A 27,850-nucleotide genomic window follows, 5' to 3' on the forward strand; every position below is an offset into this window, starting at 1 on the left:
AAAGTCCATGAGACTCTCATCTCCACTAAACTACTCAGTATAAGCTGGAAGTGGCTCTGTGGCTCGAGTGGTAGAGGGTCTAGCCTTGAACCAAAAGAAGCTCAGGGACAACTCCCAGGCTCTGAGTTCAAGCACCAGGACTGGCAAAAAATCATGGGGGTAGGGGGAGAAAGAGAGAGAGAGAGAGAGAGAGAGAGAGAGAGAGACAGAGACAGAGACAGAGACAGAGACAGAGAGACAGAGACAGAGAGAGAGACAGAGAGAGACAGAGAGAGACAGAGAGACGGACAGAGAGACGGACAGACAGACAGAGAGACAGACAGAGAGACAGACAGAGAGACAGAGAGAGACAGAGAGAGAGCCAGAGAGCCAGAGAGACAGACAGAGAGACAGAGAGAGAGACAGAGAGAGACACACAGAGCGAGACAGAGAGACAGAGAGAGACAGAGACAGAGAGAGACAGAGAGACAGAGACAGAGAGAGAGACAGAGAGAGACAGAGAGACAGAGAGATGGACAGAGAGACAGAGAGAGAGACAGAGAGAGACAGAGAGAGAAATTAGCATATATCAAATTTGCTTTCTTGAACCAGAACCTTAATCTCTGTGATGTATTACTTGAAAAATAAGCTAATAGAGCTCACAAATGTATCCATGAAAAACACTGAGAAAACAGTGGGCATTTAGAAATTTATATTTTGTCATTCTTTAAACCATAAACATTAGTTCCAGAAATCTGTTCTTTACTTCTATCAAAATGATGAAATAGTACAAATCATCAGGTATTTAAAGTGCTAAGAGGAACTATATGTGCAAAGGTCTTGGGACCATGACATTCACAGAACACTTTAAAATATTTCTTGTTCATTACAAAGCAACAGTATTTATAATCAATGTTATGAATTATTTTAAAATATTTCCTGTACATTTTCATTACACGTCCATTGTGACTGACCTGTCATTCATGTTGATCCTTCACACTAACGATTATAAATTATCTAGTGACTAGATTCTTACTCTTGTTTCCATGGCTTAACATAAATTTGTTTCATCCAAGATAAAACCACTGTTGATTAGCATCCTGGTTTCTACCTTATTCAAATTCGTTGTTGCCCTTGTACTCATATTATCAACATTTCATAGTTTAAAAAGGCAACGTAGTTTACTTTTATGCTGATTTTTGTTTCTCATTTCCTAAGACTAAAAGGCAAAATTATTTCATTTTCCATTCATTTTTCATATATCTCACTTCTTTGTGCTTAGCTGTCATTGTATCTACAATCTACAAATTCCGTTTAGTCTCTAAGGTATGCTAGACTATTGATTATATTCAAATGGCCTCTGGCTTGTGTGTATTCAAATTTTTCTCATGTAAACATACTTTTCAAAACCTTTATCCAGGAAGAAAGTTGACTAAACTTCAAGACCCCATAGTACTTTTTATTCATCTAATGCTTCCCCAGAACATAAGAATTGAATAGAATCTAGAAATTGATTATTGGAGCAATAAGTAATAATAATTAACAATGATTATGAATAATAATTAATCATTTCAATGTGTTATTTTTCAGGCGATATTATTAGCTTTCACTTGCAGTAGATGGAGCACAGGAACAATGTGACCGAATTTATTCTCCTGGGGCTCACCGAGGACCCGATGCTGCAGAAAGTCATCTTTGTTCTCTTTGTGATAATTTACATCATCTCCATGACAGGAAATGCGCTCATCATGATCACCATCACTGGAAGCCCACTCTTGGGGTCCCCTATGTACTTTTTCCTAGACTATCTCTCCTTTATCGATGCCTGCTATTCATCTGTCAATACCCCTAAACTGATTGTAGATTCACTTCATGAAAAAAAGACCATTTTATTCAATGGGTGTATGACCCAAGTCTTTGGTGAACATTTCTTTGGAGGTGCCGAGGTCATCTTGCTGACTGTGATGGCTTATGACCGCTATGTAGCCATTTGCAAGCCTTTGCACTATGCAACCATCATGAATCGAAAAGTGTGTAGCCTACTAGTGGGTGTGTCCTGGGTGGGAGGTTTTCTTCATGGAAGCATACAGATATTTTTCATCATCCCATTACCTTTCTGTGGTCCTAATGTGATAGATCACTTTATGTGTGATCTGAATCCATTGCTTGCACTGGCCTGCACTGATACTCACACTTTAGGGCTCTTTGTTATTGCTAACAGTGGTTTCATTTGTATACTAAACTTCCTCCTTTTGCTGGCCTCCTATGTGGTCATCCTGCGCTCCCTGAAGAACCACAGCCTGGAGGCCAGGCGCAAAGCCCTCTCCACCTGTATCTCCCACATCACGGTGGTTGTCTTATTCTTTGTGCCCTGTATAGTGGTGTATCTGAGACCTGCCGTTACTTTACCCATTGATAAAGCAGTTGCTGTATTCTATACAATGTTAACTCCCATGTTAAATCCCTTAATCTATACCTTAAGAAATGATCAGATGAAGAATGCCATTAGAAAAAGGTTCAGTAGGGAAGTGTTTGCAGGGGTTAAATAAACTAGGCATTGAACCAACATAGATTCAGCAGAAACAGCAAAGTCAGTCAATTACTGGGTAACAATTTTTTTTCTTTCTTTGTTGCCCTTCCTTCCTTCCTTCCTTCCTTCCTTCCTTCCTTCCTTCCTTCCTTCCTTCCTTCCTTCCTTACTTCCTTCAGAAGACAGCAAGATCTCATGTTTCCATATCTTGGAGTTCACATATATATATATATATATATATATATATATACTTTTATATGAATATAAAGAGGCACATAGGCATTGGGCCTTTGTGATTCTCTCCTAAGAGTATCCTCTTTTGTCTCATTGTATGCATGTCAAATCCTGTATAATTTGTCACACCCCAGTGCATTTTAAATCTAACTTCTATATGTTAGAGAAAACATGTGACTTTTGTCTCTCTGAGCTTGCCTTACCTCACAATATGATTTGTTCTAGTTCTATACATTTCCCTGCAAATGACATTATTTTATTCTTTCTAATGGCTGTGTAAAATTCCATTGTGTAGGTACCACTCATCTATTGTGAGGTATCTGGGCTGCTTCCTGGGCTGTATCTTGGCTATTGTAAATAGCGCAGTCAATGAACATGGATGTGCAGGTGGCCTTATCATATCATGGATCATGATGCTCAGGGTAGGTGCCTAGGAGTGGTTGGGTCATAAGGAAGGTCTATATGTTTAGTTTTTTGAGGAACCTCCAAACTGCTGTCCAGAGTGGTTGTATTGGTTTATGTTCCCACCAGCAGTACAGTAGGATTAGTTTTTCACCACGTCCCTGCCAACATTTGTTGTTGTTTGAATTCAAAATGTTGGCCAATCTTTCTGGGGTGATATGGAATCTCAGAGTTGTTTTGATTTGCATTTCTTTTATGGCCAGAGATGATGAGTATTTCCTCATGTGTTTGGTTTTTTTTTTTTTTTTTTGCCATTCTTACCTCTTCTTCTGAGAAGTCTCTCCTTAGCTCCCTTGCCCATTTAGTAATTGGTTTATTAGGTTTGGGAAGGGTTAATTTCTTAGCTCCTTGTATATATTGGTTATTAGGCTTTTGTCTAATATACTGTTGGTAATGATCTTTCCCAGTTGGCTGTCTTTCTAGTTTAATAACTATGTCCTTAGCTGTGCAGAAACTTTTTATTTTGATGTAGTCTCACTTGTGAAGTCTCTCTCCTATCTGTTTGCCCCTGGGACTCTATTTAAGAAGTTTCTGCTTATAAGTTGTAGTGTTTCTCCCACTCTCTCCTGCAGTAGTTTCAAAGTTTCAGGTCTGACATTGAGGTCTTTGATTCACTTTGAAATAAATTCTTTAGGGGAAAAGAGTACTACGGACAAGTTCCCTAAATCTTTCTGGAAGGCTTTTAAATATTTTTATTGTCTAAGGCACAAATGTTACTTTGCACTATTTATCATATACAGGAAAGATCCATTGTGATTGGACTGACCATTTGGATGTTTTCCCTGCAAACTAGTTACTTCCTGCCTTGTAGGAAAAAAATCATAAGTCAAAGGTTAGTTCTCTTGAGTGAATCAAGATAAACTATTTTAAATTCAAACCTCAGTTTGTGTGGAAAAAATTTTTAGACTTGAGAAAAGAAGGAAAAGAGGTATACTGATGAAGATATAACCTTATCAGCTACTGATTTTGCATTGAATGATTTTAGGAGTACCTTTACATGTGCATTATCACTTACATATGGAAATCTATTTTTCCCATTCTGAGGATTGTATCGAAACAAATATGCATAGCCATCATTAAGATAATTTAAGATAACAAGGTAAGTACCATTTTAGTGCTAATGCTTATTAAGCATTGTTTTCATGCACAGTAACTATTACTATTCAATATTTGTCAGATATAATCTTAGAGCATTTCTTCCTCATCCCAATTTTTCAAGAAATAGTTGGTAAATATCTTAACCAAATGTATCATTGGACATTGTGGGACTCATAAAATTGATGCAATATTTAAGATCTAGCTCTAATGAGTATCTACTTAGAGATGATAATTTTAATATTTAAGACTTATCATGGGGATGAAACCCATGAAAATACATTTCAAATACACAAATGACCTAAAAGTTAACAGTAAATGACTCAAACCATCAGCTTTCTAGGATCAAGTATTACAGGTAACATAAGCCAACATTTTAAAAAAGATTTTTAAGAAGAAATATTGGGGAGGATTCTGAGTTTAGTGCATAGTTAAAGTTTTCTCTGTATGATTGCTCACACTTTATGTGCTGAGTGCTTGTACCAGTACAAAAGCAAATGAAAGCCTTCTATTGCTCACAGCACTGAAGTCCACCGTGCTGATGTGTTTATGTAACAATCGACTCCCAGGTCAATATATAAAGTGTTCTTACTTTATGAATCAATGACAAAGTACATGTAGGAAATATACTCCAACTAAGAGCAGTTTCAAGCTGAACACACAAGAATCAAATCTGATGTTTTGGATTCTCAAACCTCTACATCTAACTACAACAGTTTTCAGTAGATTCCAGGAGCTCAATAGTTTCTAATTGTATTAGAGAGAGATTGCTGAGTCTACTGGACAGAGAAAAGTAAATAAGTGCTTCCAAGAAGGCAGCAGTGGCATTTATTTTCTTGATGATTGGAATTTCAAATATCAACATGTCTGTATTGCTGGAAAATTTGGCTACAAAGTCCAATAAGGTAAATGAAATTATTATGGTCACTTAGAATTAGATTATCAGTTCAGTGTTGCTATACAGAGGATAACATGGGGTATGTAGCTTAAGGTAATGATTTGAAAGACAATATATATTCACATTTCCTCAGATAAAAGTAAGTTAATAAAGAAGAATAACCAGAGAATTATTGTTGGTGGTGCCATTTGTTTTCTGTTTGTCTAGACCAGGACTCTTAACTTCACTGTGCTTAAATTGCCCCTAAAATATGGAGGAAAACAGGTATAAAAAGGGTAATATTAACTATCTAATAGGTTCAAGAGGAGGGTTAAATCAATAAGAATTTCCCAAAGCATGGAGGACTGAGTAAATTCTGTGAACAGTATTTAATATTGCCATTGTTATTAAAAATCATAAACATTATAGCTCTATAGGTCATTTCTTTATTTGTCAAACATGACATGATATCTGTGACACAATTTATTTAACATAGTAAAATGAAACATTGTGCAAAGCACATGATAAGATACAACTTATAGCAAAACATCATGTGTTACTATTAGCTAAGGCAAATATCATTACTCCCTTTTCTGAAATCTTGTATAGTAATCTTGTATAATAAATAACTCTTGTATTCTTTCAATTCATTTACATAATTATCACCTTGTAAACTTAATTTGGCATATTATAAACCTTTAACAACTGAGGTTCCTGTCTTTGGCTTCCATTGCTTATTGAATACTAATTTGATTCTTCAAAGACCAATACTCCATTTATTATATTAGTATCTAAATTCACAATTATTTACTTTTCGTCAACTTACATTCTGAACTACTTTTTATTAGATCTCCATTTCAAAAGAATAAAGGTCACAATACATTAGTTTTACACTAATGGCCATGATATCCTCTTTCTACATCTTTTGTGGGCTTAGCCACCTTTCCATGTGCAATGTACCTGTTCTGTTCACACTCTGTGTCAAATCAGCCAATAAGAGCTGCAAATGTCCTGACCTGTGGGTTTATGAAGCTTCTTCATTTTTGTGGTCTTTGCTGAATCTATATGAGATCTTTGTAGAATCCTTATTTGGCAGCAGTATGTGAAGCCATTTCTTTTTTTTTATCATTTAGTTTCATGTTTATTTCTTCATGCACAAAGTGTGATACAAAGTCCATTTTTTCAATGTTTTAGTCTTCCAACAGGTAGAAATTATGTAAAATAATGTCAGCATCATTCATAGTTTCAAAAATATTTTAAAATAGATCAAGCTACAATAAGAGTTCTCTGCCCTTATTCCCTTAGATCTTGGATATACTTCTATAGTATTCTTCTGGGGGTGGGGCGGGGATCTCATTAGAGCTCTATTATAGACATGAATCTTTCTTTTTTTTGTGTTTTGTTTTTCAAAAAAAATCTTAAGTGGTTGTACCAAGGAGTTTCCATTAAAAATCAGTTTATACATACAATACATCTTGATAAATGTCACCCTTTTGAACATTCTCACATCTCTCCCTATCTTCCCTCCTACCCTCCCTTGCCCTCCATCTTCTGAATGGGCCATCCATTGAATTCTTGACGGTATTCTGCCCCTCTTCTCCTTTTCCCATCCTTTTCCCCCTTGACTCCACCCCACCCCTGTGGAGTACTAACTTCCTGGTATTTTATTTTGCTGAACTTTGACTCTGCCTTTCTAAGGAATTACACTATTGGAGTTCTCCTTGTATTGCCACTTGAAAAAATAAGCTTAGGGCTTATTGTACCACACTATCTTGAGAAGTTTTCCTAACTGGGTAAAATCTGTAATTTGCATTGGTGATTTGTTACAAATGGAAACTTAAAATAAATCTAGCTTTGTGTTAGTATTGTTTCAGGTAATGCAATTAACACAGGAGGCAATGGAGAACGGGAACAATGTGACAGAGTTTGTCCTCCTGGGGTTAACACAGAATCCAAAGATGCAGAAAATCATATTTGTCCTGTTTTTGGTCATCTACATCATCACTATGGTAGGAAATGGGCTCATTGTGGTCACCATCACGGGCAGCAAACTCTTGGGGTCCCCCATGTACTTTTTCTTAGACTATCTCTCCTTCATCGATGCCTGCTATTCCTCTGTCAATACTCCTAAGCTGATAGTGGACTCACTCAAGGAAAAGAAGACTATCCACTTCAGTGGATGCATGACTCAAGTCTTTGGGGAACATTTCTTTTCAGGCGCCGAGGTCATCTTGCTGACGGTGATGGCCTATGACCGCTATGTGGCCATCTGTAAACCTTTGCACTACGCAACCATCATGAACTGGCAGATTTGTCTTTTACTAGTGGGGGTTTCCTGGATGGGGGGCTTTCTCCATGCTACCATACAGCTCATCTTCATTATCCAGTTACCCTTCTGTGGCCCTAACGTCATCGACCACTTCATGTGTGATCTGAGCCCTTTGCTCAATCTTGTATGCATGGATACTCACATTCTGGGGTTCTTTGTTGCTGCCAACAGTGGCTTCATCTGTGTGTTGATCTTCCTCCTTCTGCTGGTCTCCTATGTGGTCATCCTACGCTCTCTGAGGAACCACAGCTCAGAGGCCAAGCGCAAAGCCCTCTCCACCTGTGGCTCCCACATCACGGTGGTTGTGCTATTTTTTTTGCCCTCCATATTTGTATACATGAGGCCAGCCGTGACTTTGTCCATTGATAAGGCAGTTGCTGTCTTCTATATGACAATTACTCCCATGTTAAATCCTTTAATCTACACTATGAGAAATGACCAGATGAAGACTGCCATTACAAAACTGTTTGCTAGGAAAGTTCTCTCAGTGGAAAACTAAATGTGTATCAAACCCACTTGGATTCATTTGAGAACAGGGCAGACATGCATCTTGTATAAGTTTAGAGATGAATAGTTACAAGAAGAAGCAACAGTGAATTCATTTACAGATTCTGAGTGAAGAAGCTCACAAATAGGTACAAACAAATAAGACTATGTAATCTCAATCATCTTTCAAAATGATGAAAGTAGTGGTTTTGGTTTGCTAACTTGATCCATGTATTTAGTTACATACTTGTTCTCCTTAATAAAAATCATTATAAAAATACTGATATCAAGCAGTAATTACTTTAACATTAAAAGAGGTGAGCCCTGCTAATATCCTCATTTGACTTGTGAGGACACTGAAATGAGATGTTCTCCAAACAGATACATTGATGAGCCATTAGCATAAATATGACTTTTTCCTGCAAATATCCTTAAGTGTTGTGATCTTAAAGATAAATGTTGATATGACGACTCAAGCCTGTAACCCTGGTATGTAGGAGCCGGAATCAGAAGGATCAATGTCAGAGGCTAAAAGACCTTTAGACCAGGACTAAAATTCAAGATTCTACCTTAAAAACAGACTAAAATACAAAGGGCTTTAGTGTGGTCTATGTGTTAGAGCTATTGTCTATACTGTCATGTTACCCAGGAAACCTATTCTCCACAAAAACTAAACAAAACAGGCAAATGAAAAATCTCCTATAGATGTTAGCTCATTATGCTATTTTTATTTTTGAGTCAAGGATTTTTGCTAAAATAGTGTATATACTGCATGAGTAGGCTTAAATCTAAAAATTTTTCCTTGCTTTATCCTACCATCTTATAAGTCATAATTCATGGTTATCCCTTTTCAGTAATATTATGGCATGTAAATGCTTTAAGACTACAAAGATGGGGTAATTTATCCTTGGAGCCATAGGTAACAAAGTTCCAATTTTCAACATCAGAAATAATCCTTATTTATAAGTCATCAGAAATAATCATGAACCAAATAAAAAACCTGTCAATTATCAGTAAGAAACTTTGAGCCTTGTAGCCTTGGTGACAGCAGTTTCTATAAGGCAGCCCAATGTCTGTCATCTATTACATGAATAAATATATAATTAGTGAAATGAACAGGCATTTTTAAAAAAATTATTTTATTGTAAAGATGCTGTACAGAGGGGTTACAGTTACATGAGTAAGGTAATGAGTACATTTCTTATCAAACATTGTTACTCCTCCTTTGTTTTTCTCCTACTATCCCTTTTCTCCCCCACCACCTGAAGATGTAAAGATCCTTTCCAACATAGTGTCTTGGGAGTATCATTGTTGCAATGGATCATCCTGTGTCCTTGTTTCAGCATTTTGTTATTACTCTTCCCCTCCCCAAATTAGATAAATATATATACAAGATGCAGGGTACCAAAATGAAATACAGGGATAACAAGGGATATACCATAGGGGAAAGAGCATACAAAAGAAACAAAAAAATTACAAGTACATTAAAAACAACAACAATAAAGAAAAATCTTTTGTGCCCATATCTTGGGGTTCACTTTTAAATAAATATATTTTCATGTTATTAGAGAGATGATGTACAGAATGATTACTGTTACATAAGTCAGGTAATAAATACATTTCTTTTGGGAGCATGTCACCACTTCCTTTGCTCTCTCCCAGTTTCACCCCACCCTGTCCCGATCCAGAACTTGTATAGTTCATTTTCCACATACTTCCACTGTCCCACCTTCTCTCTCTCTCTCTCTCTCTCTCTCTCTCTCTCTCTCTCTCTCTCTCTGTGTGTGTGTGTGTGTGCTCTGGTTTCTGAGGACTGAACTCAGGAGCTGGGCATTGTCCTTAAGCATTTTTTTGCTCAAGGCTAGTGCTCTACCACTTGAGCCACAGCTCCACTTCCAGCTTTTTGGTGTTTAATGAGACTCATGGCTTCTAATAGTGATCCTCAGATCTCAGCCTCTTGAGTAGCTAGGATTACAGGTATGAGCCATTAGTACCTGGCTTGCTTACATCCTTCACAGTTTTAACTATTCATATTTTCCCCATTAATCTGTGACCCACTGCATATTGCAATATTGCACCACTCTGTGGTGTGTGTCCATGTGTGTCTGTGTGTACATGCAAGTGTATTTTAGTATTTTATTTCTGTCACTATAAAATGATATGTCATACATTTTCAGCCAAAACCTAGAATTAGACATTTCTACAAGAACCACTGATGATTTTATTGAATAATGTTATTAGCAACAAAGGCCCAAGGGTTAGATATTTTTTATCCTCCCAAAGGAAATGTCATTTATTATTAATTAACACTTTTAATTGAAATAATAACCTATATCTTTCCCTTTACATCAGAGATAAATTGAGGATTAAGCTTTTTAACCACATCTGGATCATGTTTCTCAATTGAGAGGAAAGACACACTTCAGGGAATGCCTATCCCCAACTCCTGTATTTTACGTCATTTATATTACACACACCTCCAGGGAAGAATGAAAGGGGAGGAAAAGATCAGTCTAAAGCCGATGTGAGGATTTATTTCAGAAAACTTTGAATGGGTTTGAAATCAAACTAAAAAATATAAACTTCTTTGTGAGATCAGAGGAGATTCTAGAGTCAAAGACATTAACTTGGAAGCCCTTTGAAGATTCCCAGTTGAGTGAGCAGCCTCCGATTCTTTTCAGAGGGAAGGAAGTCAGCTGGCCATCTTACCCAAAGCTGGTAGGATTTGTGTTCATGTGTACTCATGCTGCTTTCTTGCAGAATGAAATTCAGATTAATTTTATAGACTGTTACAGACACATGAAGCACACATTGTCAGGTACTTGTGCAAGGACAGCATTTGAGGGAGTTTTCTGGGGATGTTTCACGTTCAAAAGTGAGAGGATGGAAAGAGAAGAGACAGGCGTTTCCGTTAGAAATGGGCTAGTAAGGCTTGATGATAGAAGGGTGTGAGGGATAATCAAGTAGAAATAATATCTGTTTGGGATATTCCATGGAAAGAGTCCATGCAAGTGACAATGTTCAACTAAATGTAGTCGGAGATAATATGTCTCTTGTTCCAATGGCAACAGAGCATAGAATAATAGATTAGCGTGGAACGTGATTAATTCGAATTCATAGGAAACCATTTACTTCTACGGTGCTGCTTATGTCTACAATTCTTACGAACTAAAAATTACCTATAGTATACAAAACATGACAGTATGTTTATTGCTACATCTGTACATCCAGAAAACTATGGATGTATAGATGGATTAGATGTATAGATAGATTGGGTTTATGTTACTTAATTCTCAGAGCTCAAATACTTCTTAAAAAATTTCGTTTCTAAAGAACATTTGCCAATAATACCTTTGGGAAACAATTACAAAAATAAATGTGGTTATTGTCAGTGTGGTCCTGTAGGTTATATTTAAATCTGACTCAGCATTTTTTGTACCATCTATTTCTTACGGCAAAAGAAGTTGTAATGGCTCAGTGATATGCAAATGTGGTTCATAATGTCTTAGGGTAAGGGTTCATAAAGCTTTATTTGTAATGTAGTATGACAACACATTTCATATATTACCATATCTTGTATTTGAAAGGGAATTTCCCATGTATAAGTCTAAGAATGCAGATTTCCTACTTAGAGACTGCAAATTATGTTTCTGTTCATAGTTTTCTTAGTAAACTTACAGTATTTGGCAAATCCAAATAAATATCAATTCACTTTTATATCTCCATTTTCTTAGATGAGTCAGGGTTTGAAATAGTCACAAAAGTGCACACTGCAAATTTTATTGTGTGTCAGTAAAATTTGAGTCTACCAAGGGCATTTTTAAAATTCTTGATAATTAGCTGTAAACCTAAACTTAGAGGAGTGTTTTGATTTATATCAGCTTTTCTTTGTTTGTCCTTCAGGTCAATCTCAGATTGTCCCTGGTCTTGTATAACAATTCTTTGAAGGGCTGCAGTGGCAGAGTGCTTGCCTAGAAAGCTCACCACCCATAGCTCAAACCCCAAAGACAAATTTAACAGAAATAAATTGAGATTAAACTATTTTTACTTTAGATTAGGCAGATTTGATTTGATTCCATTGCTAAAATTATATGCGCATTATGTCTGTCTCTTCTTTGTTTCTCTCTTTCAAAATACAAACTTCACTCTGTGTGTGTGTGTGTGTGTGTGTGTGTGTGTGTGTGTGTGTGTGTGTGTGTGTGTGTATTCCTACATGCCTTGAAATTTCATTAAGGACACCTGCAATGTTTAAAGAGCTATCACCAGAGTTTTAAAAAACATTTACTATATGTGTATATTTTAGTGAAACTACCAGGTTCAATGTGACGTAAAAGAAGCAAAAGTTTTCTGCGTGTTACCTGGATCTTAGTACATCTTCGCTTAACAGCTCATGATGGTCAAAATATTAACAGCTGATGCCAAATACTCTTGCTTAAGGCTTCATTACTTTGTTTCAACATTTTCTTTTTTATATATTTTTATTGTAAAGATACTGTATAGTGGGGTTACATTTCCTATAGAGCATTGTTACCTCCTTCTTTATTTTTCCCCTACTATCCCTTCCTCACTCCTCCCCAACTCCTCCCTCCCCACCCCCCTGAAGTTGTAAAGTTTGTTTTCAATATATATATGTATTTTCAATATATATATATATATATATATATATATATAATGGAATTCTAGGCTTCCATCAGAAAGAATGATACTGCCCCATTTGTTAGGAAATGGAAAGACTTGGAAAAATTATATTAAGTGAAGTAAGCCAGACGCAAAGAAATATAGGTCCCATGGTTTCCCTTATTTGCAATAACTAGGATATGTCTAGGATAATCTTACCAGACAAGCAGAGAAGGTCAAAAGCTATGTACATATGACCATATAAGATGATGCTTAGTGAAATGAACCCTAAGATAGGGACACAAGAGGTTTTTACTTTGTTGCTGTTGTATTTATGTATTATGTTTTTTGTGTTTCTTTTGAATGTTCTCACCCCCATGGTATAACCTCTGTTGTCACTGTATTTGATTCCAATGTCCTGCATCTTGTGTATTCATTTTTCTAATTTGGGGAGGAGAAGGAAAATAACAAAATGCTAAAACAAGGATACAGATTGATCCATTGTAGCAATCAACAAATATTTTCTATTTCATTATTTTTGTGTGCAGTCAGGGAAATGGGTTAGATGTTGTTAAAATTTTCAGGGAAAAAAAACCCTATAGGACTGCTAAGTGTTAAATCACTGGTAAGATAGAATTTCATGACTGAGGCTATACATTCTACATTTAAATTTTGTATTTTCTTTATATGATTTTCTTTTCTCCTTTGTAGATTTTTTTTGTTCTAACCTGTGATTTCTGCACAATGACTGAAATGATGCAACAAAACAGCAGTGTCACTGAGTTTATACTGTTAGGGTTGACCCAGGATCCTGAGAGACAAAGTACGGTGTTTTTCATCTTCTTGCTTTTCTATGTGGCCACTATCTTGGGAAATACACTCATCATTGTGACCATCATGTTCAGCTCAGCACTTGGGAGTCCCATGTACTTCTTTCTGTTTTATTTGTCCTGTGCAGATACCTTCTTTTCCACATCCATAGTCCCCAGGCTCCTTGTGGATTCCTTCTCTACAAAGAAAATAATTTCCTACAATGAGTGCATGACTCAAACCTTCGCACTGCATTTATTTGGCAGCTTGGAGATCTTTGTCCTCGTCCTCATGGCTGTTGATCGCTATGTGGCCATCTGTAAGCCCTTGCGCTACCCAACCATCATGAGAAGACAGGTCTGCCTCATCTTGATTGTGTTTGCCTGGATTGGGTCTTTTGTACATGGCACTACTCAGATTATCCTGCTCTTAAGATTGCCCTTCTGTGGACCCAATTTGATTGACCATTACTGCTGTGATTTGCAGCCATTGTTGAAACTTGCGTGTACGGACACATATGTGGTCAACCTGCTGTTTGTTTCTAACAGTGGGGCCCTTTGCTCATGCAGTTTCTTGATTCTGATGTTTTCATACATAGTCATCTTGCGTTCGCTGAGAAATCACAGTGCAGAAGGGAGGAAGAAAGCTCTCTCCACTTGCTCTTCTCACATCATTGTAGTTGTACTATTTTTTGGTCCCTGTATATTTATATACACACGTCCCCCAACTACTTTGCCCATAGACAAGATGGTGACAGTGTTTTATACCGCCGGAACACCCTTTCTAAACCCACTTGTGTATACTCTGAGGAATGCAGAAGTGAAGAATGCCATGAGAAAGCTGTGGCATGCTCTACAGATGCGTGCGTGAATAAGTGCAGATATCAAAAATGATTATCTCAAATTTTGAGGGCATGACATCACCATAAACAGGTTTTGAGTACTGGATGCTTGTAATGGGTAAGGTATTGATTAAAAAGCATGATCTTTGTGTCATAGATTGTGAGAACGTAGATATTAACTCAGAAAATTGTAAGTCAACCTTTCCTCTTCAATTTTTTCCCCATCCATGTATATTTCAAGGTGCAAATGTGAGCACGTTTTTTATTCATACTTAAGGAAACTGATTTCCTTTCTCTTTGTGCTTTGGCCACATGACTGATAGCTTTTATGGAATTTTGCTGGCCATTTGTTTACTTGAGAGCTCAAATGTGGTGTTATTTTCTACAAGTTATATGTAAAAACTTGGCGTATATATTGTTCAGTCTGTGTGTGTGTGTGTGTGTGTGTGTGTGTGTGTGTGTGTTTGCATTCGTGTCAGTCCTGTGGCTTTAACTCAGGCCCTCTGAGTTTTGTTTTGCTCCTTTACTCATGCCTGATACTCTACTATGTGATACATGTCTACAATCCTGCTTTTTTGTTGCTTCTTTAATATAAAGCCTCACGGACTCTTCTGCTCAGGTTGGGTTTCAACTGAGATCCTCAGATCACAGCCTCTTGAGTAGCTAAGATTACAGATGTGAGCCATCTGTGCCTGGCTCCACCTATTGGTTTGACAAGCAGAAAGACAGCTAGGCAATCACACTTGTTGAAATTATGAGTAAACATAGAGTGTAGTTCTCAATATTTGTTTTCTTATATTACATATTTTGTATTATACATACTGCATGGTTATTTATTATTATTTATAGGTAAATAAGGCTAAAATAGCACAACAAGAGGCACATTTCATTTAACTACCAGTTTGTATGTAAATAGCTCTTTGTGTTTGAATTACAATTTTTTCTTATACACACAGTTTCTTTTCTTCCTTATTAATATAACTGGTATATAATGTTATTTTAATATATATTATTATAAAACATTAAAATAGTAACTATGTATTTGCCCAATGTATTGAAACTATAAGAACTGTGATACTCTTAAGAATTATGTACTCATTACCTTGCTCATGTAACTGTAACCCCTCTGTACAGCATTTTTACAATTAAAAAAAACATACAAAAAAAGAATTAAGACAACTAAGTAATAGATATTCCCATCCTAAATCTAAAAGTTTAAATGTATTGAATATATAGTACATTTTCTTAGAAAGAATAGCAGAAATAAGAAAACATTTTGGAAGCAAAAGTATTATTATTTATTATATTCAATTTGCTAAAATTAACAAGTTCATGGAATTAACTATGGCATGTAGAATACATTCATAGTTGTTTCTGGTTAGTGGGGTCAGACAATTACTGTGACCATAAACCATTTTCTCACTGTCTACGTGTTATTTTAATAAAGGGGCTACATAAACACACAGGTTATGATTAATAATCATAATTTTCTAGTAATCATATTTCCTCACTCCAGCCAGGCACACAGCAGATCCCACCCTTGGGCTGTATCTCTGAAGATGGATATCCTTCTATTTGGGCCTGGAGATAAGACTTGCCTTGAGGGTGTGTGGCTCATAGGAAGGGTGGTAGAACAGAGGAACACGTTTACAATATATGACTGTGGGTTATGTTATTTAAAGACATTTGGGGGAACTCTATTCTCAGTGACAGGAAGGCCATATCACCGCAGCCTTGGTGATATCCATCCAGGGCCTCCACCTTAGGTGATTTCTCTTAGTAGTTGGATAGTTAGATGTTTCCATCACCTGGCCTATTCTTGCTAATGTAGGTGCACCACACCATTTTTAACAGTTAGGTTCAACAGTTTTTACTCTGATAATAGACATTCCTTCTAAATTCTTTAATAAAAGTGGCTTTAGAATGATGTTTATTGGGGAAAGGGAAGTATAGAAATGGTGGGACAAAGGGTGAACCAATTCAGCAGAATCCCACTAGGCACTATGTTGGAAATGAACTATACAACTTTGTGGGGAGGGAGGTCAGGAGGGGAAAAGCTGGGAGAGAATGACAGAGAAGGCGACACTGTTCAAAAGGTAATGTATTCATTACCTGACTCATGTAACTGTAACCCCTCTGTACAGCACTTTTACAGTAAAATTTAAAAAAATGATGCATTATGTTTGAAGTTCATAAACTTCATAGCTACCTAAGAGTTAAGTTATGAGTTATATCATAAACTTTATTTTATTTTATTTTTCCCAGGGCTGAGGACCGAATTCAGGGCCTTGCACGCGCCAGGTGGGCGCCCTTCCACTGGGCTAAACCCCCAGCCCCTATCATAAACTTTAAATATTCATCTATTTCAATGTATTGAAGTGTTTGCCCGCTTAGTAACTGTTACTAGATGCCCTCTCTCTCTCTGTCTTTCTGTCTCTGTCTCTGTCTCTGTCTCTCTCTCTCGTGTTGTTCCTCATTAGCTCACAGATGTACATACCCCAGAACCTACCCCTCATCTAATCTCCCTTCATCTACCTACGGCTACCAAATGCTAGAGCTAGGAGAATATAATACACATTGATATCCATTAACAATGATAAAAAGGAAATCTTATAAATATGTTAGAAATTATGTCACTCCCCCATGGTATAACCCCTGTTTTCACTGTATTTATGTTGGTATAATTTGGGAAGGGGAAGGGAAAAACAAAATGTTTAAATAGGGATACAGATTGACCCATTGCAACTATGAGATGTACAAGACTCTATGTTGAAAAACAAACTTTACAACTTTGGTGCAGGGGAGAGGGGGAGGGGGGAGGGGGAAAGGATTGGGTGGGGGGGCGGGGAAGGATGGGAAGGGATGGTAAGGGGAAACAAAGGAGGAGGCTACAATGCTTGATAAGAAATGTACTCATTATCTTGCCCATGTAATTGTAACCCCTCTGTACAGTATTTTCACAAGAAAAACAAGAAAAAAAAAAAAAACGAACTTTACAACTTAGGTGGGGAGGTGTAGTTGAGAGGTGGGAGGGACAGGATGGTAGGGGAAAAACAAAGGAGGAGGCAACAATGCTGGATAAGAAATGTACTCAATACCTTGCTCATGTAACTGTAACCCCTCTGTATAGTATTTTCATGATCTTATTTTTTTTTTAAAGGAAACCTTTAAGGAGCACATTCTAGGCTCTTTAAGTTAAGATTTTTTTTCCTTTAAATTGCTCTACAGAAAGAGACAAGAGGAGAAAAATAGAATAGAGGAGCACTCATCTGGTATGAAGGGTAAGTATATATTGAGAAGATGGGATTTCTCTAAATTGACATCTCACTTTTAACTGTGGTTTGACAAGAGAAGTTGCCCAGCATAGGTGCAAATTCCATGAAACTTACCACTCCCGCCCACATGTCCTCCTCAAATATTTATTTTTGTTGAATATTGGAAGGAGGTGAAAGAGAAGATTGGGCATCTATTTAAATTGAACTGTCCTAGACACAATCTCGGTTAATCAACAGCATCACTGGTAGTATATGTAGCCAGTAAGCCATTGACAACAAGAGACCTTCCCTTTCCTATTCACAAATCTCCATGTCAGGAGAATAACAGGACACACATTTAGGACAGGAAGATCCTGCCTCACACCTGGAAGGGCTCACTCACTGCATAAGTAACATCCTCAAAGTCTCTATCTGAAGAGGTTGAAAACGCAGTCACTGGTGTTGGATTGATTGTTAGGCTATGTGAGAGAGTCTGGTGCTGAGGTCAACCTACATCTTGGTGCCCTGGAAAGGACTGCAATGTCCTGCCTGGTGCCAGGGAAGGCTTGGCATTTTAGTCTGTGGGTACCAATCTGGATTCTGTATCTGCAAGAATTTGTTTGGAAACTGTGTTAGCTTTCTACCATAATGATAAAGCAGGTTATATAGAACTTGTTTTGGCTCATGAGTTCAGGGGTTTTGGCTTACGATTGTTTGGCTCAGGGGCCATGAGATTCTGCACAGAACTAGATTTTTATTACAAACAGGAAAACCCACAATCCCAACAGTATTGGAGTCTATGATTGAATCGAGTCCAAAGCAAAGCAATGTGCTTACTTTTTCTTTCTCTCACTGGTAGAGCATCACTGTTTCTGAGAGATTTTTGGAAAAGAGTAGCACAGATAAAATAAAATTGTTTTTCTACTTATTTCAAGGATTATTTACTTATGACTATGATATAACCAAGTGCTAAAATCTGAGTTTCCTAGTTTGTGAAGGTGTGTTTATGTGTGTCTACTTGTTCAAATTAAAAAGTTTGGATGGATGGGTGCTGGAAATTCCTGTTTCAATATTTTATAGATTCCCTTAGTCTAACTTGTAAATTTTGGTTATAAGAATACACCACCAACAGGATACTAAAGATGAATCACAATAATTTCTACCAATTACAATGTAAATAGAAAAATTGCATCATGCTTGTTAATGTAATTAGCCTAGTTTGTGAAAGTAAATAGTTAAAATATACACCAGCAGGTACCTTTTTCACATTCATTTATTTTTTAATTCAATGAAAAAAATCTCACAAAGGAAATGTTTAGTGTTTCTGTCTATGCCATGTGTCTCAGGCAATGAAATCTGTTTCCTAAGGCAGAGCATAAACCATGTAGCCCTTTTAATATTCCCCAGTATTTACCATGAAACATTCATCGTATACAGGATCAAGGAGAATAGCATAAGTTCTAGAATAGAATATCAGAACTGGGAAAATCCTGGAGACTGATTGACCTATGTAACCTGTGGTCACACTAAGAGAAACAAAGTAATACCAATGAGTGTAGAGAAGTCTTATTATTTCTTCGAAATCTGAAACTTGGCAGAAGCTTACCTCCGTTCTGTACTGGCTGGGCAGGTTCACGTTTATTCTATGGAGAGAACAAAGAACTCCAACACCAGAAGACTCAATTCCCTTGGAAGCGCTTGTCTTGACACCACACTTTCCTCATGGCATTCTTCATGTCTGAGTTCCTCAGTGTGTAGATGAGAGGATTGAACAAGGGAGCGATCATGGTGTAGAACAGAGCAAACACCTTGTCCTCACTGACAGAATCAGCCATGGGGACGTAGGTGAAGATGAGGGGCAGGAAGAATAAGAGCACTACGGTGAGGTGTGAGCCGCAGGTAGACAAGGCTTTGCGGTGACCCTCGGATGAGCGAGTCTTCAAGGTGGACAGGATGATGATGTACGAAACCACCAGGGCAACAAAGGTCAGAATAGATAATACCCCTGTGGTGGTAATGATAGCAGTCATCAAAAGCCTGGTGTCTGTGCAGGCCAGCTTCAACAAGGGAAAGATATCACAGAAATAGTGGTCGATCTGATTGGGGCCACAGAATGGAAGTTGAATAATAATCAATACTTGCATGAGTGAATGGATAAAAGCTCCCAAAACAGAGGCCATCAGAAGAAGACAGCACACCTGTCTTCTCATAATAACCATATAATGAAGGGGTCTGCAGATGGCTACATAGCGATCATAGGCCATGGCCACCAAGATGAAGATTTCTGTGGCACCAAAGAAGTGGGCGTAAAACATCTGGGCTATGCAGCCATGGAAGGAGATGGTCTTCCATTGTGTCAATAAATCCAGGATCAATTTGGGGGCCACTGTGGAAGTGAAGCAGACATCCATGAAGGACAAGTAGCTGAGAAAAAAATACATGGGCTGCTCACTAAGTTGGCTGCCCTTGATGGTGAGAAGAATCATCAGGTTTCCTGAGACAATTGCAAGGTAGCACAGGGAGAATAGCACCGAACACAGAGCATTCACGTCCTCACCACTAAAAAGTCCCAGAAGGATAAATTCTGTGATGTTACCATGCTCCATGGTGTCAGTGTGTTTGCTTGTTTTGAGAGAGAAGATAATATACTTGAAACATTAATCTTTGAGAATTGTAATTTATTTTCAGTATCATTTATTTCCTCAACAAATAGATGTCAAGTATTAATAATGATTCATTTAGCAGAGTTGGACCTAGAAGGACAGGAAGCAATGAAATACATCTAGTACTTTACTCAGTAAATAGCTATCAAGTACTTATAACATTTCACTTATCCGAATTAGACCTATGAGGACAGCAATGGATGAGTTACAAGTAGATATATCTACTGACGAGTATGGCTTTCTTTTTTTAGGATAGATGATTATAATAGCAGTATAGGGTATCAATCAACTTCATTTGTGACAAATTCCAAAATTTCACACTTGTCATGAACAGGAGAGTGGCAACTTTAAAAATGGAAATCATAACTTCAGCTTGTTCTTGAGATGCAATTTCTTTATTGTAGCTTAAGGGTGGATTTTTACATCCCAGTGATTATGTAACAGCTATGTGATTATTATTCAAAGGTAGAAGGCTACTGTAATTCTCACATTCAATGCATTATCATTATTATTATCATCATTGGGCCTAACAATCTCAGAAAGTAGCTTTTGAATCTGTCAGGAGATAGGGTAAAAAAGGAAAATCTTTGGAAAATATGGCCATTTATTATATAACCTTTTCCATGGCTGTGGCTTCCTATACTGATACTGTATCTTATTTCCCAGTTCATTTTCCATCGCAATCTTGAGTTCTCATCATTTAAACCCATCAGACATTCTCTTTTAGCCTTTCCTTTTATAGCAGTCTACATGTAGAGACCAGTTAAACCGAGAGAATTATCTTCAGTCTGTCTGTTTTCCTACTATGTTGTCCTGAAATGATGCAAAATGTATTTTTTTTTCCTTTTCATGCTCCTCAGTATTCCTAGTGTGAAATACTGGAATTTGTCACTGATAGAGGAAATACTCTTGATGCCAAACGTTACCTTTCTTCATTTTTCAATTCCTTTCTCCATTTGAAATAACTGAATCTAAAAATCTTGCCATATAACTGCTGAAAACAAAACTCAGCTGTATAGTGAGTAAATAAACGATAGAAATTTGCCATTATATTTGCACAGAATTAGAACAGCAGGGTAACTTTGCTTCTTGTACAGTGCGTGCTCCTCTGAAAAATTTAAGGAAAAATACAGTTGACAAAGAGATTTGGAACAGGATTTTAGAGCTTGATATGAATTCCATACATGGACCTTAATTATCCACATTTTGGTCTAATAAATTTCAAAATCTCTCTGATGTCACAGAAGAAAAAGTTCACTTGAATAGACTTGAGCTGGGTGTGAAATCTTAAAGACAAACTTAAAAAAATACTGAACTTTTGAGTCTCGTATACCATCCCTTAAAATGAACCCTTTTGCTGTAGAATGTTATTAAAACTGGCAAAGCTATTTCTATACTTTATGGATTATGGTTAAGAAAGACAACTATAGCAAAGTAGTTAATACTTTACATGTTAATCAATACATTTAGCAGTTAAGAAGAAAAATTTGTATAAAAGGTTTAGCAAAAAAAAAGGTTTAGCAACATTTAAAAAGCATATCTTAAAATTCACAAATAGCACCCATTACAGTTGTTTAACTTTTATAAAGAAAATCATTGAAAGCTATGATCCTACTTGCCACAAAAGCTTACATTCCCCAATGTTGACAAATACATTTAGAGGCTAAGAAATACCAAAGACCCAATTACTAGAATTCATTTATATTTTAGGACAGGTAAAATTTCAAATAAAGTACAATGAGCATATTCCTAAAGAAAATATGTAATACATATTAAGTATTCTATATGAAAACTTTCATATGAACAAAATATTTTAAAAGTGGTAAAATAGTAATAAATTTACCTCCTACAAATATATATTTTGAGTATAACTAACTTGATATTTTGTAAAAGAGAAAACACTACAACCTGCAGTAAACAGGAAAAACTTGCAACTGGCAAATCCCACATATAAAATTTCTCAAATCTATCAGAATAATGAAAGCAAAGAGTAAATGACAATGATATATCAGTCTCTCTCATATGTCAGATTTATAAAAATAAACATAAAAAGCTTCTGCATAAAAAGTGGTGTTAAAATGCTTAAATAGGGATACAGGTTGACCCATTGTAACAATGAGATGTACAAGACACTATGTTGAAAATGAACTTTACAACTTTGGCAGGGAGTGGGGGGGTAGTTGTTGAGGTGGGAGGTAGGGGAAAAACAAAGGAGGAAGTAACAGTGCTCAAAAGGAAATATACTCATTACCTTGCTCATGTAACTGTAACCCTTCTGTACACTATTTTTATAACAAAAACATACAAAAATAATTAAATAAATAAATAAAAGTGGTGTTATTGTAGACTAGAGATTAAGCATGATCTATTAAAATCAATCTCAAAACATTTGCAAGAAAGTCTTTTCTTCATATTTAAAAGCAAGAAATGATCTTTATAATACTTGACATTAATAAAACTGGAAGTAGTGGTGATTAGTTCTTATTACTAAATTATTATATATTTTAAATGGATCCACATGGTACACTTACATGTGGACAAAACATTAAGATAAGCACAAACCAGTAAAGAACACCAAGATGATCAAAATATGATAATGACTATGTTAAAATACCACCTTTGGAGTTGCACACAGTTTCTATTATACCTGTGCAATTAGAAATGAACAGAAAATTTTGGGGTAGGAAATAAATCTGTAGAATAAAGCTTCAACTCCAGTTTATATGGTAATCCAAAAGCTTTGATTTTTTTTTCAAGAAGAAAATAAAATAATAAATTTAAATTTTTTTACTACTTTAAAATTCAATCTGATTATTTGATGTGAGTTTATATCTTCCATAAAAAGAAATTTAGACCAATAAGACAGTAATCATAATATTTCATTGAAATTCAGCAAGCCCTTTTATAACTTGTTCCTAGTTACATTATTATTCCTCAATTACTTAAATCAGTGTGGATGTAGATGTGATTCTGTATGCATTTATTCTACAATTTGCAATATAAAATGAAAATAAAATATAGACATTTCTGTTCCTTCACTGTAACAGAAGATACTTTGGATCTTGAAATGGGAAAAAAATGATTATTTTGCCTCTACATTTATATCAAATTCACACCAATATCCACACATCTTTTACCCACACAAGATAGATTATTTTTGTAAGCAAAAAATGAAGCACTAATCATAATGATAATTTAACAGTAGAGGTTGAATAAATTTCATAATCTCTTCAACCTCACAGCTGACACTGCGTACTCAACTTATTTGAATTATCATGGCTCTTTTGGCAAATTTTATTTTCGCTAAACCAACACTAGCTATGGTAACAGTTTTAAAAGAAAAAACTAGAAGGTAAATTTACATTAGATCAGTGAAGCATGCAATTAAACAAAAGAGAGATATGGAGAAACTAAGAAATAATAACTCACATGTTTTTGTTTCACTCAATTCCAACCAGTGCTCATCATAAAATCTTTTTTTTTCTGAATCCAACACAAAGGAAAAAATATATATTCCAACACCAAATAATGAGTAGATACCTTTAGGGGAAAAAAGAAGCAAAATAAAACCCTTATGCTTTGTAATAGTGTTTAAAATAAATGTATCTTAACTTCATATTACTCAAGGCAAGCAAGAGAGGCACACCACAAAGTTACAAAGAGAATTCTGTATGTATCAGGGTGTTTGGCTTTTGTCCTCCTTGGTGCCATGGTAAGATTTCATGACTGCTTCCTAACTGCACCAGGTGTGGAGGCTCCGGGAGGAGCTGCTTGTGGGCTGCACGGGAGTCTTTAAGGGCACTGGAGGGATCACAGTCCAGCCCCAGGGCCAATCCCTGTGGGGATTCGTAGACCAATACAGTAAGAAACACTCACAAGGTTAACTAGCTAATATTTGGCCTTTCAAATGTGTTTTTTTTTTTTTTTCAAAAATCATGGCAGATGGCTTACCTATATAAAGTTGAATATTAAAGACATTTCATGGTGACTAATTAAAAAGGTTCTTATTACATTTTATGCAGGACGCAGTTTCTTCTATGTTTATTATTGGCATGAAAAACAATCCTTTTCATCTGCTACTATGAAGGTTGGCCCTTGATTAGCATTGTAAAAATTTGGCGTTTACTTAACATCATTAAGGGAACATTTAAATGTCTCCATTTCTTAGTGCCTTTCCCACAACTTATGCTACACCCAGATCCACTCTTGGTGACTTCCAGTGACTAACGTTTTCAAGATCACTGGTTCTGCTTTCATGATTTTTTCTTTTGTTAAGTTTAATAAGTCTGTGCTCCGATATTTTCAATAGACCAGTAAATAATGAAATTGGTATCTATGCTTTGTCATCTTTCATCTAATATTTTTAATTTTATCACTACACGGATAACAGTAATTTTTTTTCTTTCTTTCTTTATTGTGAAAATACTGTACAGAGGGTCTACAATTACATGGGCTAGATAATGAGTACATTTCTTATCAAGCATTGTAGCTTCCCCTTTCCATCCCTTCCCATCCTCCCCACCCACCCCACCCAATCCTCTCCCCCCACCCATCGAAATTGTAAAGTTCGTTTTTCGACACAACGACTTGTACATCTCATTAATTTTTTTTTTCGGTCATGGGGCTTGAACTCTGGGCCTTGGTGTTGTCCCTCAGCTCTTCAGCAAGGCTAGTGCTCTACCACTTGAGCCACAGCACCACTTCCGGTTTTTTGGTTGTTTATTGGAGATAAGAGTCTCATGGACTTACCTGCCCAGGCTGGCTTTCAACCTCAATCCTCACATCTAAGACCCCTGAGTAGCTAGGATTGCAAGCCTGAGCCACCAGTGCCAGGCCAACAGTGATTTTTTTATCATCATCTTTTGTACTTCACATTTTTATCGGTATCAATGTATTGCACAAAAGGGTTTATTTTAATATATCCTTATATGCATATGATGTACTTCTTCCATGAGACTCATACTCTCCCTCCCCTGCCATCATCTCCCCTTCCCCTTTTCAAAACCTATTCCAGCTAGCTTCATTGTTCTATTTTCAGGGTATATAAAATATTTTGACCATATTCACCTTACATCCACTCTGACTGCCTTTACCCTCCAACTAATAACCATACACTAGAGAGGACCTGTTGTAAATATGTGTCATTTATTTTATTAAGTATATATTAATTATTCAAGAGTTTCCCTGTGGTCTTTAACACTTGCATATAGAGTTTTTTAGGCAGATGAAACCCCTGTATTATTCTCACCTTCACAAAGATTAATTACATCATGGCACAACTGTGCTAAGTATTTTTAAGTGATTTCTAATTTGTTGCATGAGTTTTAATTTAATGCATGATATCTTATTACTACTTTTCCCACAGCCATACACAGAGGTATTTGTTAAGGCTAGTAATTTAGGAACAAACACATAGGAGCTTGGCCTCTGCCAAAGATTTTCACTAACACCACAACCACCCTTTCTACACAGTGGGCACAATAAAGAAGTATTTTTGTGTATTTCCCCATTTCAAAATTTGATAAGGGAATAGTGAGCATGAACATTTCAAGTTCATGTTTAAATTTTTAATTATAGAGGTCGACTAAAACAGATTCTCAGCTGGGAAGGTGGTGGCTCACCCCTGTTATCCTAGCTACTCAGAAGGCTGAGATCTGAGGATTGTGGCTCAACTCCAGCCTTAGCAGGCAAATTTCATGAGACTCTTATCTCCAATAAACTACTCAGAAAAGGCCAGAAGTGGCACTGTGGCTCAAGTGGTAGAGCACCAGCCTTCAGCACAAAGAGGCTCAGGGACAGTTTAGGTTCTGATTTCAAGTCCCAGGACTGACCAAAAACAAAAAACAGAAAACAAAAAAAACAAAAAACACCCAAGAATCTTAAATACCTTACCAATGAATATTTAAGGAACATAGTTTCTTCAAACTTTATAGCCCATCTGTAGATGAAATTCAATAAGAATAACAAAATAAATTTCTGAGGAAAAGTTTATAGTTTCAATAATTTGATGATGACAAAATGCGCTTAAAGAGTTAATTTTTATTTTTGGTGTGAGATAGACAATTATTGTTAACTAGTTGCACAGTTTTGCTTTTGTTGTTTGATATATAAAAATGTGTTGATCAGGAAAGATTATTTTCAAGAGTGTTTTTTAATGTGTGTGATGTACATGAATAGCTATATGAAGATGGCTGCAGGATGTAACACAGAAACTGTGCTGCATGCTTAATACTCCAAAGAAGCCAAGACAATTGTGTAGGAGATGACGTTACTTGTGATAGGTTATGGTATAGTGCTCAGGTGTGAAATACTTGGGTCCACCAAGAACCAATGGTATTACCTTGGGTAAGAGACTTGACTCCGGAAATTCACATGATTTATCTATTAGTATAATCCCTGGCAATGCAAAACTATAAGATTGAAATTTCAGGCCCCAATCCATGGAAGTTAAATGTTACCTTTAGGCCATTTCTATAACTAAATCATTGTATAAAAACATTTGGTGAACTTGTTCAGTTGGAATAAAAGCTTACTTAAATTGATAAAAATGCATGATTTCTTTTTCCATCAAGATTCTCCTCTTACATGGTTAGGAATATTTAGGTATGATTTTTATTAAGTTCTGTTTCCTGAACTGGGATTTGAACTTAAGGCCTTACTCTGTCAGGCCAGCACAATGCTACTGAGTCAGGCTTAAACTTTCATTTATTTCATGTCATTTCTTTTCTCCTGATAAGTAGAACTTTTTGGTGGAGGATATACAAATACATCACATTTCATAGAAAGTATACAAAGTTACCTTCATTTTGAAAACATATTTATTCATTCTCTGATTCTTGCATTAAATATTTTAGTTTTTTCCTAAACTCCTTTATCACTGTGGTGGACATAAATCCAACATTTCCCCCACTGTTCCTTGCTCTAATCTTTGCAGAAATAATCTTCTTTTGATATTTATGTTTGCTTAAATGATTTAGGTGATGCCTGAAATGCAATTCAGATTATTAATGAGTAAATTTACAGTAATATGGTGAGTCATTCATCACATAAATTATTTAAAAAAAAAACTTTTTTCAGGCTAGTGAACAGAAAAGGACATCAATGCTTCAGTGTACAAGTATTATTTCCTTTGAAGAGAGAGGGTCCCATTAGCAAGATCATCTAAAAGATGACAGTGAACCCCAGAAAATGTAATATATGTACATCTGAAATGCCCTGGTGAAAACTCTTGGTAAAGTTAGTGCACAATGGAAACAAAAGAAATATCAGGAAAGTAAAACAGGCTCTGCTGAGGATGGTGGTGATGAATATTAATGTTTCACTTGCATATATGAAAATAGATCAAGGAAAGCTGTTGACATTTCTTTAGAAAAGAGAATTTGTTATTCACTTTAAAATTTTTCCATCTATTGTGCCCTTATGTCAGTTTGCTTAGTAGACATGCTTTCACTTGTGTTTTTATTTTCCCTGTTAAAAATGTAAAATAAAACAGAGAATGCATGGATGGTACAGTAACCCTATAATCCAAGCTACTGGAGATTTGGAGATAGGAGGATGGGGGTCTATGGCAAACCATGGTAAATGCAGCCATATCTGAAAAGCAAATTAAAGGAAAAAGGATGAGAGGATGTCTCAAGTGGTAGAATACCTGCCTAACATGTCAGATGCCCTGG

General features: G+C 36.3%; 4 protein-coding genes across 4 annotated transcripts; 3 read left to right on the top strand and 1 right to left on the bottom strand.

The window, feature by feature from the left end:
• The first annotated feature begins 1,595 nt into the window (after positions 1 to 1,595).
• Positions 1,596 to 2,528, top strand: LOC122105250 (olfactory receptor 4C46-like). The gene has a single exon (XM_042676408.1). It carries the CDS (start codon positions 1,599 to 1,601, stop codon positions 2,526 to 2,528), a length of 930 nt encoding a protein of 309 aa, XP_042532342.1. The 5' UTR covers positions 1,596 to 1,598.
• Positions 2,529 to 7,075: 4,547 nt separating this feature from the next.
• LOC122105249 (olfactory receptor 4C46-like) lies at positions 7,076 to 8,005 on the top strand. The gene has a single exon (XM_042676407.1). The coding sequence runs from the start codon at positions 7,076 to 7,078 to the stop codon at positions 8,003 to 8,005; it is 930 nt and encodes a 309-aa protein (XP_042532341.1).
• A 5,360-nt stretch (positions 8,006 to 13,365) lies between these two features.
• Positions 13,366 to 14,289, top strand: LOC122104700 (olfactory receptor 4C11-like). Its single transcript, XM_042675641.1, has one exon. It carries the CDS (start codon positions 13,366 to 13,368, stop codon positions 14,287 to 14,289), a length of 924 nt encoding a protein of 307 aa, XP_042531575.1.
• A 4,904-nt stretch (positions 14,290 to 19,193) lies between these two features.
• Positions 19,194 to 20,120, bottom strand: LOC122104702 (olfactory receptor 4P4-like). The gene has a single exon (XM_042675642.1). The coding sequence runs from the start codon at positions 20,118 to 20,120 to the stop codon at positions 19,194 to 19,196; it is 927 nt and encodes a 308-aa protein (XP_042531576.1).
• Positions 20,121 to 27,850: the final 7,730 nt, after the last annotated feature.

Source organism: Dipodomys spectabilis, unplaced genomic scaffold (assembly GCF_019054845.1).
Source record: "Dipodomys spectabilis isolate Male_0828 unplaced genomic scaffold, ASM1905484v1 ptg000030l, whole genome shotgun sequence".
NCBI classification, from domain to species: Eukaryota; Metazoa; Chordata; class Mammalia; order Rodentia; family Heteromyidae; genus Dipodomys; species Dipodomys spectabilis.